We start from the raw sequence: 16,914 nt of genomic DNA, 5'->3' as shown, positions 1-16,914 counted from the left end.
ACACAGGTGCAACTGGAAAGTGGTTTGCACCCCACAGCAAAGTGATAAAGAGAAGGCAGAGCCAGTTGATGCTGGAAAAATTTATTTCAATGCTGGTTTCCAGGATTTCCAACACATTGCGAATGTAGATGTTCCTCATCACAGGAAGCCATTTGATGTCTTCATTCAGACATCAATACACTGGTTAACAAAACAAAACAAAACACCAACCTGCTTATTCTAGAGTAAATACCTTAGTTCATCTGCTCTGGGTTTTCATTCAGGTTTACTGTTTCATGGGAAACACACTGTAAATAACAATGGTGACTTTCCTTCAGTGCTAACTCAGTACAGTGGTACCTCAGGTTACATACGCTTCAGGTTACATATGCTTCAGGTTACAAACTCTGTTAACCCAGAAATATTACCTCGGGTTAAGAACTTTGCTTCAGGATGAGAACAGAAATCGCGCAGCAGCGGCACGGCAGCAACAGGAGGCCCCATTAGCCAAAGCGGTCTTCAGGTTAAGAATGGACCTCCAGAACGAATTAAGTATACTTAACCCGAGGTACCACTGTACCGTGTACTTTTGAGCCTAACCTACAAAGGTGGATGTAGAAGGAGACTGGTTCCCCCAGCCTAACAGTTCAGTGATTTCCCTAGTTGCAATATGGTAGCATCCAGCTTGAATTGAATGAGTCACTCTTGTACTATTACTCTTTTGACAAGTATGGTCCGTCGCATGCTGAATTCTATCAGCTCTAGTGTACATGACCAGCTGTAAATGTGTGCTTTTAAAAAGCATTTTAAATAAGGGACAATTTGTTCCCACAAAAGGGCTTCAGCAACAGGAAGCCAGTGGCAATTCTTTCCAAGTGGGTCCAATCAGTTTAGTCAGCTGGGACTGGGAGGACGTAAAGCCTCTGCCGAACGATCCCTTAGGACTCTCTATTTTCCTCTGCTTTCCAGTAGTTTCCTAGGCAATAATTTGTGTAGTTTACCAGCAATTAGATACTTGGGGAGGGGGGAATCCCAGGCTTCTTTTTCATGTGTGTGAACAGAAGTGGATGAATGAGAATGGAATTCAAAACCCACAGTTGGGCGTTACCTTCATTGGGACCAACCAAAATGCCGTAACATAGCGGCAAGCTTTCAAGTTCTCCTGAACTCTTCATCTGTCAAGACGTTACACAAAGTGCAGGGCAGGGATGAGGAGAAATAAAAAAGTACAAGAAGTTAAGTTGGGTTTTATAGCTATAAGGCCAGCTTTTAGATTCATTTTCAAGATGGTGTATTATTCCCCCACCCACTTCATAGACCAACACAGTTTCCTTTAAGTTGCTTAGGGCAGAGTTCTTACGCTCCTTAATTTGACATTATCGATTCCAGGATCTTAACTTTCTGTCCTTATCTGGACAACAGGTCAGTTTCTTCTGCCATTGCACATCAGGCCTTCAGCTCAGTCTTAAACACCCACTTCCAGCACTGGACACAACAGGGACTATCCTAGTCTTTGATTGGGTATGGCCATCCACAGACCTGTCCTGAAACTTTTTCTCAGTGAGAGGGATTGCCTTTGTGCCCTCAAAGCACCCCCTGTTTGGCACCACCAGATCTTTGCTATGTAATGTTCTGGACCATTTTGCGTAAGAAAGATGGTGAACTGGTGATAGTTCATAAAGGAGCTATAACTATAGGGTAAAGAGAAGTTGTAGTCAATAGGTGCTGAAGGCTGCAGATACGTAGAAGCAATCCATGCAGTCTTCATTTGAGAGAAACTCACCCTTCATTGTACAGCCAATCTTCCATGACTCTTATTTCCCAATCAGTCTCCCATCCAGGCACTGAGCTGATCCAGATCCGCTTACCTTCAGCAAAGCGGTGGCCTCATGGACCTTCAAATAATGTCCTAGGACTCTAGATCAGGGTCCCCTACAAATGATGTTTGACTTCAGCTCCCATTATTCTTGCTGCCTGGGGCTGATGGGATTTGCGGTCCAGCAAACATCGCGAAAGGACAGCTTTGGTTCTCCCTGCTCTGAAGATCTTGTACAAAATCGTTGCAAATTGCTTTGTTAACAATTTGCTCAGAAGCTGCCAGCCAGCCTTCTGGCCAGCACTGTCTGCTAGGAGGTCACGACTGCTTTCTGTTCCCCACAACAACTTATGCAGAATGCAAGGTCAAATTTGGAACAAACTGTAACCTTGAATGAAATTATTTCTCACTTGCATAGCTGTTAAATTTCATGTCCTTTCACAGGTCACTATGGCACTGTGAAAGTTGTTTTGGTTCTCTTTGATGCAATGAATATAATATAATGATGGCAACTGCCTGTGGGCAGATAATGTAGACGGCTCTTAGTTTTTCGTGGAGCAAATATAAGCTGCCAAAATATGACAGATTTGGTAAAGATAGACCTCTTGGTTCTCTAACATAACTCTGCACAGATTAAGCTTTTGGAATGTGATTCAGCTCCATAAACTTCTTAAAACGTTGAAACTAAAAATATTAAATGTGATCCGTATGTTCTCAGGTGTCCACTTTGAAATCACTAAATGCCTTATTTGGATAGAATTTCAACTAGCCTTTGGAAATATGGCATCTAGAGAGACAGAGAAAGCATGTTATTGTTTTTGGTTGTAGGTGGTTGTAGTTAGAGCAGTAGTTCCTCTTTTAAAAGAGGGGAGTAGAATTCTTTTTTCTGATTCTAGGAAGCCTGGAGTTCCTGCCCAAGTTTATTTTTTCTTCTGCCATAGTTGAGGAAGTAATCCATTTTTACTAGTGTTTTGCCGAGATCTGTGTTCATTCTGCTGCCAATAACATGTCCGCTGGTGTTGGGAATTTTGTCTGAGAAAACTGACATGTATTCAGGAAGCTGTTCAGGTTCTTTTATCCTGCCCTGGGTAAAAGAAACATCAAGTTATGTGAGCTTGCCTCAAACAAACAGAAAATGCTTCTGTAAATACTGCATTTACTTCCTTTATTTCCAAGTATTTACAGAGTGGTTTTCAACATATGAACTAAAATTGGATAACTGTTAACGTGGCGTCTATATACTGTAGTACTACAGTTCCCAGAAATAAGGCAGGGGTGGGCAGCTGAATTCATCTAGTGGTCCAGATCTAGAATTCTCTTCCTTCTGCCCCCACCATCCTGCAGGCCACATGAACAGGTGTGAGTGGGGCTCCTCACCTGTCAGTCACCTGGTGTCACCATGCTGCAAAGGAGAGAATTGGTAGCACCCTCTTAAGCGTGACCACAATTCTTCCTTTGCAGTCATATCTTTTTTTGTGCTTGGAAGAAGGGTGGAGGAATCTCATCAGCCTCATCTCAGAAAGCAGTGAGATTTTGATGTTCTTCTGACAGCAAGGCACCTTGCATAGAATTTGAATGATATTTAAAATGAGTATGAATTAAGAAACCTAGACAAACAAGAGTAAAACAAACTCTTTTTAAGAGAAAGGAAAATTGCTCAGTGATAGAGACTTGTAGGCAGTTTTTTTTCCTGCTGAAGCTAAGTAGGTCTGTCATTTTATAAAGCAGCCTCCTATCTTCCTTGGATGGGAGACTGGGAACTATAAGCTAACAAAAGATCTGGGTGAGTCCTCCAGCCATGACCCAAGCATAGAGAAAGGCAAGAAAAGCTCTGAGACCTTGTGCTCAGCATGCAATCCCTGCATGTTTCTGGGAAGTGGGCATTGCTCCTGTACTCTGCCAGCACTTAGGCGGAGCATCTCCCAAGCTTAGCATGAGAACATATCACTCCCCAACCTTTTGCGGGAAAGAGCATTGGTGTGCAAAGGTTTGCCTGGCTACCAAAAACTTCCAAAGTTTGTGGACCCCTGCTAGGGTCCATTGTTGCGTGCGTGTGTGTGTGGCGGGGGCAGAAGACAGAAACGAACAAGCATAATTAAGGCAAGAATATCTTAATTATACCACCCTGAAGTTCCTCATCCCTTTTGTAACAGGGGTGTTCGCCTTTGACTTACCAATGGATCGTAGTCCTTTAAGAAACTCCAGTTCCGGTACCTTTGGAATAATAAAGAGAGAGTGCTTTAGTTTTGTTAGCCAAGCATAGCGATGCCAGATGTTCCGAAATTAAAGATGGCATTAAAAGGACTAGAATAAAGACATAACTATAGGGCTGGCTCCAACCAATGGCTTCTTCTTTTTTTAACGTATTTTTTATTAAAGACTTCTTTGTTTACAAAAGTATGTGCAGTGTCTCTTTTTCCAAGTTACATTTTCTACAGATCAGTTTCATTTGTTGAGACACTAGTGTTACATTAGGAAGAAAAGGGGGGAAGAGGTGGAGGGGGGCATGGTGAGTGGGGGTGGGGTCCGGTGGCGATGTTTCTATTTTACTTAATGTATGTGTGGGGTTTTATATAATAATAATAATAATATATTTATACCCCGCCTGTTTGGCTGGGTTTCCCCATCCACTCTGGGCGGCTTCCAACAGAATATTAAAATACAATAACCTATTAAACATTAAACATTTGTATCAGCATTGCTTGTGCAGGTTCTTTTTGCTATTTGCTTGTGCTCCTTTAGTGGTAAGAGAGGTTGGGGTTGGCCTAGGGTGTGGTTGTTTGTTTGTGATTGGCTGTGGTGAACTTTGTTTTCATGTGTGAGTGGGGTGTGTGTGTGTTCTTGAATCGGGTTAGCCATATCGATTCATGTGCTGTTTGGATTCTTGTTGTTGTCTTGTTGGGCTGTGTATGTGATAAAGGGGAACCATAACGGGGTGAAGGTATCTTCTTCCATTTGTCCCCATGTCAGTTTCAGCTTATAGATTAGTTTTTTCTAATAAGGCTGTTTCCCATACTATTTGGTACCATTGGTCCATGCTTACTCCTGACAGGTCTCTCCAGTGTCTGACTATGATGTTTCTGGCTGCTGAGAGTAGGCCAACCATTGGCTTCTTGAATTGAAAACTGCTCATCTCAGCCCCCATGTGTTCTAAACCTGCACACACCTAGGGTGGGCAGATGCAAAAGAAGACAGAACTCCTGCTGCTTTAATGGTTGCGTAGAAGATGGAATTTCAGCAGGTCTCATGCAAGCTGCACCTGCTGGAATTCCCTCTTCTATACGTATATTAAAGATGCTGGAGCCCTGCCATCTTTTGCACCTGCTCACCTTAATTCTACGATAGGCACGGTTAGAAGGCATGCCTATGTAATATGCTTTTTTTTTACTACTACCCCAAGGTCTACTAACCAGAAACAGGTGCAAAATGGTGGTTCGTGGGGCAGAGCCGGTTGCCTGCTGCACCTCATGGACCATACATTGGAATTGCCTGCTATACAAGTACACATTTACATCTGATGCAAATTGGGTAGCCATACAGTCCAATTTGGTTGTGTCCTTTTGCTGCTGCACTTGGTTAAAAAAAAAAGCAAGGAAGTCAGAAATGCTTGGTGAGCTACTGCAAAACCATCCACCCATCTCCTAATGGATCCCAATCTTCTTTCCACCCTCTCCTGCCTTAGATGTTCTTCTTCATATTGCATGAACATGTATGTAATTGTGGTCACACTGTCTTTCAGGGATAAACCTTTCAATTAGAGGAGAGTTTGAAGAGGGGTGGGTGGGAAAACCACTGTCCCAGATGCCTATGTTCTATTAAACTATTACCATGCTATTATTACTGATGCTGTTACTGCATTTTTTTTTTTGAAGGCAGCACAGCATTGGCGTAAGGCTTGAGCAGCTGGAACAATCGGTAACCCCAGTTCTTAAAAGCCTGCAAAAACAAGAAAGTGTTTTTTTTCTTCCAGAGGGCTTTCATTCAGTGGCGTAGCGTGGGTTGTCAGCACCCGGGGCAAGGCAAGTAATTTGCGCCCCCTAACCCATGAATTTGTGCCCCCTAACCCGTGGATTTGCGCCCCCTAACCCTAACCCCCAGATGTTGCACCCGGTGCGGCCGGCCCCCCCTGCACCCCCCACGCTACGCCACTGCTTTCATTTGCCATGAAATGGAATAAGTATTGAATTTGCCATTGCATGCGAAGCCCTAGAATACTGCTGGCCCTGGTGCAAACGTACTGTTGAAAAAAAGAAGCTCTTTGCCTCCTCTACCAGAGTGCTCATGATACAAATGAAAGGGTCCTTTCCTGTGAAGCATTTCCCCCAACACGAAAATATTCTTCACATGAGGCAAAGTGCATACAACCATTTGGCCCCTATCTTTGCTTTTTCTTTCTTTCTTACAGAGATACGTTGCAAAGATGTTTTGTGCAAAGCAACAGCCCTAAGAAACAAGACAACAGGCAAATGCACCTAGACGGAGATTATAACAGTGGCACCCACAAGGAGTAATATAGGACAGTCCAAATGCCAACTGGGCAGTGGGAGGCTGTGACTAAACAGCTGAGCCATCACTGCATCTGCAGACACGCTGGCCAGCGAACAGGCTGTACTGGGCAAAGAGGCACCTCTGCCCAAGCCAACGCCCTGCCTGGCACAAAGGGGGGCTGGACTGCAGCCTAATGACCCATCCACAATTCTGCTTGTCCTGTGCCTAGAAAGCATGAGTCCTAGACATTTCCCAATTATCCCATGCTTTCTGAGTGTGTTTTTCCTTGTCACTACAGTGGTACTTCGGGTTACATACGCTTCAGGTTACAGAATCCACTAACCCAGAAATAGTACCTCGGGTTAAGAACTTTGCTTCAGGATGAGAACAGAAATCGTGCTCCGGTGGCACGGCGGCAGCAGGAGGCCCCATTAGCTAAAGTTGTGCTTCAGGTTAAGAACAGTTTCAGGTTAAGAAAGGACCTCCAGAACGAATTACCGTATTTTTTGCTCTATAAGACTCACTTTTCCCCTCCTAAAAAGTAAGGGGAAATGTGTGTGCGTCTTATGGAGCGAATGCAAGCTGTGCAGCTATCCCAGAAGCCAGAACAGCAAGAGGGATTGCTGCTTTCACTGCGCAGCGATCCCTCTTGCTGTTCTGGCTTCTGAGATTCAGAAGATTTTTTCTCTTGTTTTCCTCCTCCAAAAACTAGGTGCGTCTTGTGGTCTGGTGCGTCTTATAGAGTGAAAAATACGGTAAATACTTAACCCGAGGTACCACTGTACTACTTTCCCCTGGGGAAAAGCTGCTGTTTACCGCTGAATCAGAGCAAACATTAATCTGCAGAAAAACCAATTGATGTTTTGTTCTGATTCAGCGGCAAACGGTGGGTTTTCCCCAGGGGAAAGCTGTGGGATGAGCCGAAGTCTGGACGAACTCCCCATCTGTCGTGGCAGTCCAGGATGCCCGCCCGAGGTCAGACATGAGTTGGTAGTACGGTTGTGCCTAAACAGCCTCGGCCCAGTATACCTGAAGGAGCGTCTCCACCCCCCATTGTTCTGCCCGGACGCTGAGGTCCAACGCTGAGGGTCTTCTGGCGGTTTCCTCATTGCGAGAAGCCAAGTTACAGGGAACCTAGCAGAGGGCCTTCTCGGTAGTGGCGCCCACCCTGTAGAACGCCCTCCCATTAGATGTCAAAGAGAAAAACAACTACCTGACATTTAGAAGACATCTGAAGGCAGTTTAGGGAAGCTTTTAATGTCTGATGCATTACAGTATTTTAATATTTTGTTGGAAGCCGCCCAGAGTGGCTGGGGAAGCCCAGTCAGATGGACGGGGTATAAATAATACATCATCATCATCATCATCATCATCATCATCATTATTATTATACAGGCAGCCCTGTTCAGGGAAGTTTTTAATGCGTGACATTTTAATGTATTTTTAATCTTTGTTGGAAGCCACCCAGAGTGGCTGGGGAAGCCCAGCCAGATGGGCAGGGTACAAATAATAAATTATTATTATTATTATTATTATGTTACTCACCAATATTTCGTCGCCCTTCTTTCGGCCTCCACAAACTCTCTCCAGACCGTGTCCTGCCGGACCTGGTCTGCTTTCAGGGCTTCTTGCTCCTCTCCACCACGGCTTTTGCTTGATTGTTTCACCGAGCTCTGTGTGGTAGCCAGTAGAGTCCTTGCAGATTGGCTGCTGCTGAGCGAAGGAGATGAGGATGAGGCTAAATTCACATCTGCAGGGCTGGTAGCCGGTGACCGGAAGCCTGCCGACGTTGTCCTCCTGAGTCCATTTGCTCTGCTCCCCATCCTGTATGAGCTTTTCTCTGCCAAGCAATACTGGGTCACCAGCCCCCAAGAAGCTTGAGCAAGTGCTAGCAAGTCCCTAAGCATTCACAGTTTTCCTTACCCAGCATTTTCCCTTAGGCATTTGATTAGGTAAGCAAAACAAATCAAAACCCTGGTGTCCAGCACGCAACATGTCTGAAGAGGTTCTGCAGGTTTCCTGTTTGGGTTTGTGCACACTTACTTGATGGCCTAACAATGTTGTGTTGCGAAGCTAGATCTGTGCACTGCATGGAGGCAAGATTCCATACGATAATATTTTTCTAAGCTAAAGATGCTGCTGTTGGAAGCTCTGAGTTATCAGTTGTCCGTAGCAAGCTTTTGTTCCTGGAACTCAAGCCACACTGATGTGCCCTTTCTAACACCCACATTGCTTCAGGAATCCCCAGAATGCCCACTGATTGTGTAAGGAGAGCCTGTTGTTGTAGCTTAGTACTACGGTAGCTTTTGTTCTGGTGGTGCAGCTGAAACCAAACACCCCAAGAGCCTTGGGTTTTCCCAGTGTGTTTACTGTCTCCATTGGAAACCAGACTGGCTTTGTCATGAATATTCATCACAGACAAAAGGGCATGTACCTTTTGTCTGCTCAAGGGCTTGGCTAGACATTTGATTGTGGGTTAGGAATTTCCCTTTTAGCTGTAGTGTAGTGGTATTCAATCCTCTGCTTCTGTTATATGTTTGTTTTGCAAAGGTATGTATTTTAAGACCTGGCTGGAAACAAAAATATCAGTCCTGGGGTCACACATGTGCACAAACTATCTTCTGCCTTGGGCAAGTGAGATTTGTATATTTGCTGCTTTTTGGACAAAGTGATGAGCAACTGCTAAATGCTTTGTCTAAAGCAACGTTGGGGAACTTGTGACCCTGCAGGTGTGTTGGACTCCCAACTTCCCATTATCCTTGAACATTGGCCTTGCTGACTAGAGCAGTTAGGAACTGGAGACCAATGACATCTGGGTCACAGGTTCCCCACCTCTAGTATAAAAGATGTACTAGGTAGAAAGATCAAACTAAGAAACAAAATGTTATGTACTGAGTTGAATAGGATCCAAACTGCAGCAGTCTGATTGGTCCTAGAACAATAGGATTCAGAATGCAGCAGTCAGATTGGTCCTAGAACAATGCAGCAATATGATTGGTTGGCAGGAACCACCCAATCATGCTCCAGATAGAAGTGAATCCACAACCTGATTGGCTTACAGTAGAATTCCGGAATTAGCCAATCATGTGCAGCCCATTGTGTAAATAATGTATATAAAGCAGATACCTTGAGGGGACTTTCATTCATTCCTCCTCACCACTATGAGCTGAATAAAGAGCATGAAATCACTTTGCGACTCTGAGTATATTTCACTGGCAACGAAGGTGGGATCCCGCTGAGCTGACTGCCACACACAGCACCGCAGCACCGCCACCTGCCGCACCGCTGCCTCGCACCGTGTATCCAGGCTTCAGCTCCGGGACACAAGGAACTCAGAATGGCAACCGACAGCAGCTTCTCGCCGTTCAACCCAGCATCTGGAGACTGGGAAGCGTATGCCTCCCGTTTCACCTTCCTCCTAGAAGCCAAAGGGGTCACCGATGAAGAAGACGCCAAGAAGAGGGCGATATTCTTCAGCGTCTGCGGAGAGGAGACGTTTGAAATCGCCCGGGCTCTCCTTGCACCCGAAGACGTCGCTACTGTTCCATACAAAACAATAATGGAACAGCTGAAGGGGCACTTTTCGCCACAGCCCTCTGTGGTGGCTCGTCGAAATGCCTTCTATGCAAAGCGGCAAGCCCCTGGGGAAACCATAACTGGGTTTGTGACCTCTCTCCGCCAAGCTGCCCGGTTCTGCAACTTCTCAGAGCTGGAGAACATGCTTCGTGACCGCCTCGTCGGTGGCCTGAAGGATGAGAAGCTGCAACGACGCCTCTACGCTAAGAAGGACCTAACGTTCCAGGTCGCTCTGGAGGAGGCCCTGGCAACGGAAGCTGCCGAGAGGTCGACGCAAGAGGCACGGCCGAGCCAGCCGTCCCAACCGAGGGTCCACCACGAAGACCTCACCGACGACTCAGGATCCAACAGGGAGGAGGTGCACCGAGTACAGCAGCGCACTCAAGCAGCCCACATACCACAGCTGCCTCGACGAGAAGCAGGGAACTGCGCAAGCTGTGGAGACAGTCACGAGAGGAGGACCTGCCGTTTCCGCAACGCAGAGTGCAGGCAGTGCAGAAAATTGGGACACATCGCCCGGGTGTGTCGAGCTCGGCCCACCCGACGCCAGGCATCAGATGACCAATCCAAGAGCCCCAGGTCCCGGGGCCCAACACACCAAGGCAACTCGACGGAGCTCACGGACTTCCAGGTATACCAGTTGCCCCACCCCAACGTAGAGAAAATTTATGTAGAGGTACAGATAGAGGGGGCCCCATGCCGCATGGAGCTAGACACGGGTTCAACTCTATCCATAATCTCGGCAAGGACCTTAAGGAAACTGTGTCCTACTGGGGGTCCCAAACTCAGGCCGGCCCCATTCACCCTCCGGGACTTCCAGAAACGTAAGGTCCCCACAATGGGGGTGGGGACCTTCAGGGTGCAATACCAAGGGCGGACGCGGCAACTGGACTTGCTTGTGGTCAAGGGCCCCTACATTAGCTTACTGGGATTGGCATGGTTTGGACCACTGGGGCTAGCCGTCACCGGGGTGAACCACACGAGCTTACAAGTGGACGTGGACGCCATATGCAAGGAATTTCCGGGGGTTTTTGATGGGAAATTGGGACAGTATACGGGCCCCCCCATTGCTCTACAGCTTGACCCCGCAGTACGACCAGTCAGGCTCAAGGCCCGCCGGGTCCCGTTCGCCCTGAAACCCCGTATAGACGAGGAATTGGACCGACTCGTGGAGCAAGGCGTGCTGGAGCCGGTGCCTAATGCCCCCTGGGAAACCCCAATCGTCACACCCGTCAAGCCGAATGGTTCGGTCCGCATCTGCGCAGACTACAAATGTACCATAAACAAGGCCCTCACGGCCCATGCATACCCAGTGCCAGTGGTCAGCCATGTCCTTGCCACCCTGGCTGGGTCGAAAATTTTTGGCAAGCTGGACTTGGCCCAAGCATATCAACAACTGCCAGTAGATGAGGCCACAGCAGAGGCACAGACGATTGTGACGCACAGAGGAGCGTTCAGGGTAAAGCGGCTGCAATTCGGTGTCAGCGTGGCACCAGGCATATTCCAGAATCTAATGGACTCTCTCCTTAAAGGGATTCCTGGCGTCACCCCCTTCTTCGATGATGTGTTGATTGCCGGGCCCACACCAGAGGAGTTTGAGGACCGCCTCCGCACCGTTCTGCACCGTTTCCAGACGGCGGGTCTCAAGGTGAAGCGGGAAAAATGTCTACTAGGAGTGCCTCAGGTGGACTTTCTGGGATTTATGGTGGACGCAGAAGGGGTCCACCCGACTGGGGACAAGGTACGGGCCATTTGTGATGCCCCAGCGCCCAAGAACAAGACTGAACTTCAGGCCTTCTTGGGACTATTGAACTTTTACCATTCCTTCCTTCCCCACAAGGCGGCGGTAGCGGAGCCCCTACACAGACTCCTGGACAAGCGGGCCCCTTGGGTGTGGGGCCAGCGCCAGGAGGCCGCATTCCAGGCAGTCAAGGACTTGCTTGTCTCAAACTCGGTCTTGGCACACTTCGACGAGAGGCTGCCGGTGGTGCTAGCATGCGACGCCTCACCCTATGGCATTGGCGCTGTCCTGGGACACCAACTCCCGGATGGAAGAGAGGTACCGGTGGCATACTTTTCCCAGACACTCAACGCAACCGAGCGGAACTACTCGCAAATCGACAAGGAGGGTCTGGCAATCGTGAAGGGAGTAAAAAAATTCCATGATTTCTTGTACGGGCGGCCCTTCACCGTGGTGACTGACCACAAGCCCTTGCTTGGCTTGTTTGCCTCCGAAAAGCAGACCCCCCAAGTGCTGTCTCCTCGTGTCCTCAGGTGGTCAATTTTCCTTGCCAGCTACCAGTATGCACTGATTCACCGCCCTGGGAAGGCGATGGGCCATGCGGACGCCCTCAGCAGGCTACCACTACTGGAAACAGGCCCCGACCCAGCACCTGCACAAGAGGTTATGAGCCTGGAGCTGCTTCCCGACCGCCCCATTCAGGCACAAGAAGTTGCACACCATTCCAAGAAAGATAGGGTCATCTCCCGCGTCCTGGACTGGGTGTGGAGGGGATGGCCCAGCAGCAGCCCCGGGCCAGAATTCGCCGGCTACACAACCCGCAAACATGAACTGTCGGCCCACAAGGGGTGCCTGTTATGGGGAAGCAGGGTCGTTGTTCCCCAGCCCCTCCGCAAAAGGGTCCTCACAGCCCTACACGAGACACACCCAGGGGTAGTAAGAATGAAGGCCCTTGCCAGGAGTTATGTGTGGTGGCCGGGGATCGACGGAGAGATAGAGGCCTGGGTCAAACACTGCCAGGCCTGCCAAGAATCCCGCCCAGATCCCCCAAGGGCCCCAGTCCAGTCCTGGGAGTCCGCCCGAGCACCATGGTCACGCCTGCATGTGGACTTCGCTGGCCCCTTTCAGGGGAAAACATTCTTCATAGTGGTGGACTCCTACACCAAATGGCTGGAAGTCGCACTGGTACCGTCCACTTCTACGTCCGCAGCCATCCGGGTACTACGCAGGCTGTTTGCAACCCACGGGCTCCCTGACACTCTCGTCTCAGACAACGGGACTGCATTTACGTCAGGAGAATTCCAAACCTTCACAGCGCAGAACGCCATCCGCCACATCCGTTCGGCGCCATTCCACCCTGCCACCAATGGCCAAGCAGAACGCATGGTGCGGACCACCAAGGACACCCTTCGCCGCATGACGCAAGGGGATTGGGAGTACCGCCTTGCCACATTCCTCCTAGCACAACACAGCACCCCCAGCTCAACGACTGGCCGGAGCCCCGCTGAACTACTAATGGGTCGGCGCCTTGCAATCAGATTGGACCGCCTTCACCCCGATAGAGCTCAGGATGAGGTAGTGGTGGGGGAAGGCAGGAACCCCCGGACCTTCGAGGCCCAGGACCCAGTGTACGCAAAGAATTTTGGGGCAGGCCCAGCATGGGTACCCGCCACAGTCACCAGGGTCACTGGTCCCGTGTCGTACGAGGTGCTAACAGATGGGGGGCAATGCTGGCGCTGCCACTGCGACCAGATACGGCGACGATTCCCGGGAGAAAACCAGGAGGAGGAAAGGTCAGAGGAGTCCCAAGGGAACAGAGGGGCAGTGAGGCCCATAGAGCAGGAGGGGCCAGCAGGAGAGGCAGAATCAGTAAATACAGAGAGGACCCGCGAAGCCAAAAGGACACCGGAACCAGAACCACGACTGAGCGAGCCGGTTGCACCTGACCAGACAGGCCCATCACAGCCAGCATCCTTGGAACATGAGCCAGAACCTGAACCCCGGACCAGGGAACACCCCAGGCCGCAACGCACACGTAGGCCACCGGCGTACCTCGAGGACTATGAATGCGACCTCCCGGGCAGGACTGGAACTTAGAGGGGAGGGGTGTTATGTACTGAGTTGAATAGGATCCAAACTGCAGCAGTCTGATTGGTCCTAGAACAATAGGATTCAGAATGCAGCAGTCAGATTGGTCCTAGAACAATGCAGCAATATGATTGGTTGGCAGGAACCACCCAATCATGCTCCAGATAGAAGTGAATCCACAACCTGATTGGCTTACAGTAGAATTCCGGAATTAGCCAATCATGTGCAGCCCATTGTGTAAATAATGTATATAAAGCAGATACCTTGAGGGGACTTTCATTCATTCCTCCTCACCACTATGAGCTGAATAAAGAGCATGAAATCACTTTGCGACTCTGAGTATATTTCACAAAACATAGCAAATCCCCCTTGTCTTTGATACTTCCCTCTCTATTCCATTGGAGGCGAAAAGCAAAGCTGATGCAGAGCAAAGGTGTTTACTTTTTGACCAATATCAGATCTTCTTGAACAAGAGTGAGTTTTACTTGTGTTTGTGCTCTTCCTAGGGAGTCCTGCACGTTCCTAACCTTGCCATCATTTTGGTGTCTGCCAAAGGTATTCCCGCCCCCTGCCCCCGCAGGGACATTTGGACAGCAATATGATATTGTGCTGCAAAGTCTATTTTCTAATAATGCTTACACAGGTTTTTATTGTATGTTTTACTTTGGGTGTAAATTGAATAAACCCAACGTAAACCTCCAGCCCATTTTATTGGCCCAACTCCTATGCACAGCAGTTAAGTAGGTCAGACCTTTCCCATCACTGCCTTCATGCCAGGAGATGTTTCACCTGGCCAGATTTCTGCGTGGTCAGATGGTGCTGAAGGCATAGGGACAATGCATCTGAAAATATGGCTCCCCTAACACTTCTACAGGGGTGTACCTAGGGGTTAGCTAGGTTGACCCCCACCAAGGGTGCAAGCCCGGGAGGGGGCACAAAAGTGGCGCCTCTCCACTCTGGCTCAGAGTGGCTAGGAGCTCGCTCACCCCCCAGACCACTCCTGTGCTGCTTTGAGCAGCCAACATCTCATTTCCAAGGGTGCAAGGGACCGGATAGGGGCACCAATTCAACTCCTTGCTTCTTTCTGTATGTTGCTTTTAAATCTGGTGTCCTTATATGGCTGTTGTTTGAAGCTATCAGGGATTTCATATAACATGAGTTTTCTGGTGCAGCAAAGGTGGTTCAGCAAAGGGCTGGTGATGGATGGGTCCTATAGGAAAGAACATCATGGCTTCGATATTTGTTTTCAGTGATTTATGAATGAGTGCTTAAAACCTTTTTGGTTAACCACTAAACGGAATGGAACTAATTTATGAGCGGAAGCTTGAATGCACATAGCATGTTGCGTTTACAGTGCTATTCGGTTCCTCAGAAGGTCAGTGAAGACCAATACCAAAAGCAGAATGGAAATTCGCAGGGTTTCCTGTTATTTTACTGAGGCAGGAGGGGATGTATCTGACAAAACAAATATAAACCACAAGAGGGTGTTATAGGGCAAAGTATACAATGGGAAAAAGCTGCCGCCGCCGCCACACTGATTTGATTTCTCTTTCTTATCCATGGCAAATTGAAACTGAACAAAACATTTGCAACCATATAAAAATCCATTTTTAAAACTAAAGAAAAAGAAAAAACATTCTTCTCTTCAAAACACAAATTATGAGTCAAAACTGTCTAAATGGGGTAATTATTCTCACACTTTTACTTTGGCAACCAGTCAGCAAAACTTTGCGCAAGAGAAATTTGTCCTGCCTTCTTTGGGGACTGTTCTACCAGTTATTTTACCTGTTCTGTTGCTATTAGTACAAAACTGAGCAGTTCCTCCACAGCAACAGCCCCATTGAATTTGGCAGGAATAGCTCTATAGCAAGTAGTAGCTAACTTGTGGCTCTCCCAAGCCTTGCTGGACTTCTCTCCCTTCATCCCTGACCTCTTACTAAATCATCTGATGGCAACTGGTGGGAGCTGGGGGATCCGGCAATGTCTGTGGCCTTCATGTAGAAAACACATTTAGTGCAACTCGGAAGACAGCCCTAATATGCCATTCATTTCTCCACTTCCAAATAGACCAGGAATATCTGAAGTGAAACCTGCTCACTTAATCCTCTTCGTGTTGCTACACTGCCATAAGTTTTTATTCCAAGTGGATCCATAGGTTAGCCTTACTTGGGGCACTATTCTGCGTGGAAACAGCGAGCTGGAACCTAAAGTGCACATACAGCGTGGGACAACGCTGGAGACTCTCCAAAGCCCTGCCAGTAGCCACCAGGAATATCCATGTGGGCATGGTTATTCTCCATGAGATGGCAGAAATAAATTCTATGAACTACATTTGAGGAATAGAGAAACACCCCCTCAAGAGGTGATGGTTTTGACAGCTTCACTGTGAGAACCATCCACATGCGTTCCATTTCTTCACCAGAACTGGAAGGTTAACGATGGAAGATCTAGGCTCCATCTTACTTCTTTGAACATCACCTCACAGTGTGTGTGTTTTTTAGCAGCGTCACCAACAACATTTCTGCAAAATCCACAGTTCTACATACCTCCTTGGTTGAAACTGACGTTCCAAACCCGTTTTCTTAGAAAAAGGACTTTGAAGAGCCATAGTGAATCGCAGAATCACAGAGTTGGAAAGGTCCCTGAGGGTAATCTAGTTCAGCCCCCTGCAATGCAGGTACCTCAGGCCAAGTTACTTTGCTTGTCTGATTTCAACTTTGTGACTGACAGTATACACATGGACATTGCTAGCGTAAGCCAACAGGCCTGTTGGCCAAAGAGCGCACCATGGCAACTTTGGCTTCAATTTACAGTTCAAATAAATTCCCATTGGCTGAAAAACTTGCAGAAGGTTTGCAAGTGGCGTTTCTGATTGCTTTGGCAACAGATCGGTTGTGATTAGGGCTATGCCTCTTTCTCAACAAGCCTCTTTCTCTTTTCACAGCAGAGCTTTGCCATCTGCAGGGCAATATCCTTCAGAGAGAAAACAAGTTCGCGATTAGATGTCAAACATTTATTGGTGCTTGTATATTTTCCTTCATAGGGCAGGTAACAACTTGGGAATTTGCGTGCTTGGGAATTAAAACTGGAAAAATCTTCGTGGAAGGGAGGGTGAGGACCCCACTCTCAGAGCCAAAACCTCAATTGTCTTCCCTGCCACACACAGAGGGAGCTGACTTTAACATGGGAATGGGGGAGCCTGTGGTGGCCCTCCGGGTGTACAAAA

General features: G+C 48.0%; 1 protein-coding gene across 3 annotated transcripts; it reads right to left on the bottom strand.

The window, feature by feature from the left end:
• Window positions 1–65: 65 nt before the first annotated feature.
• CIMIP5 (ciliary microtubule inner protein 5) lies at window positions 66–16,675 on the bottom strand. Of its 3 annotated transcripts, XR_014546492.1 has the most exons (5): window positions 16,235–16,675; window positions 7,829–7,993; window positions 3,970–4,009; window positions 665–2,879; window positions 66–134 (listed from the first exon to the last, which is right to left on the bottom strand). XR_014546492.1 is itself a non-coding variant. In XM_083607475.1 (3 exons), exons 1-3 carry the CDS (start codon window positions 8,188–8,190, stop codon window positions 2,688–2,690), a joined length of 594 nt encoding a protein of 197 aa, XP_083463601.1. In that variant the 5' UTR covers window positions 8,191–8,681; the 3' UTR covers window positions 547–2,687. The 3 variants fall into 3 exon arrangements, 1 of the variants encoding a protein (XP_083463601.1); XR_014546493.1 differs by lacking the exon at window positions 16,235–16,675 and having other exon boundaries at window positions 7,829–8,681; XM_083607475.1 differs by lacking the exons at window positions 66–134; window positions 16,235–16,675 and having other exon boundaries at window positions 547–2,879; window positions 7,829–8,681.
• Between the last annotated feature and the right edge of the window lie 239 nt (window positions 16,676–16,914).

The sequence above is a fragment of the Podarcis filfolensis genome (genome assembly GCF_964270895.1).
Source record: "Podarcis filfolensis genome assembly, chromosome: 3".
Classification (NCBI taxonomy): domain Eukaryota; kingdom Metazoa; phylum Chordata; class Lepidosauria; order Squamata; family Lacertidae; genus Podarcis; species Podarcis filfolensis.
Note: the sequence above shows the minus strand (reverse complement) of the source record. Positions and strands in the feature narration are given on the sequence as shown.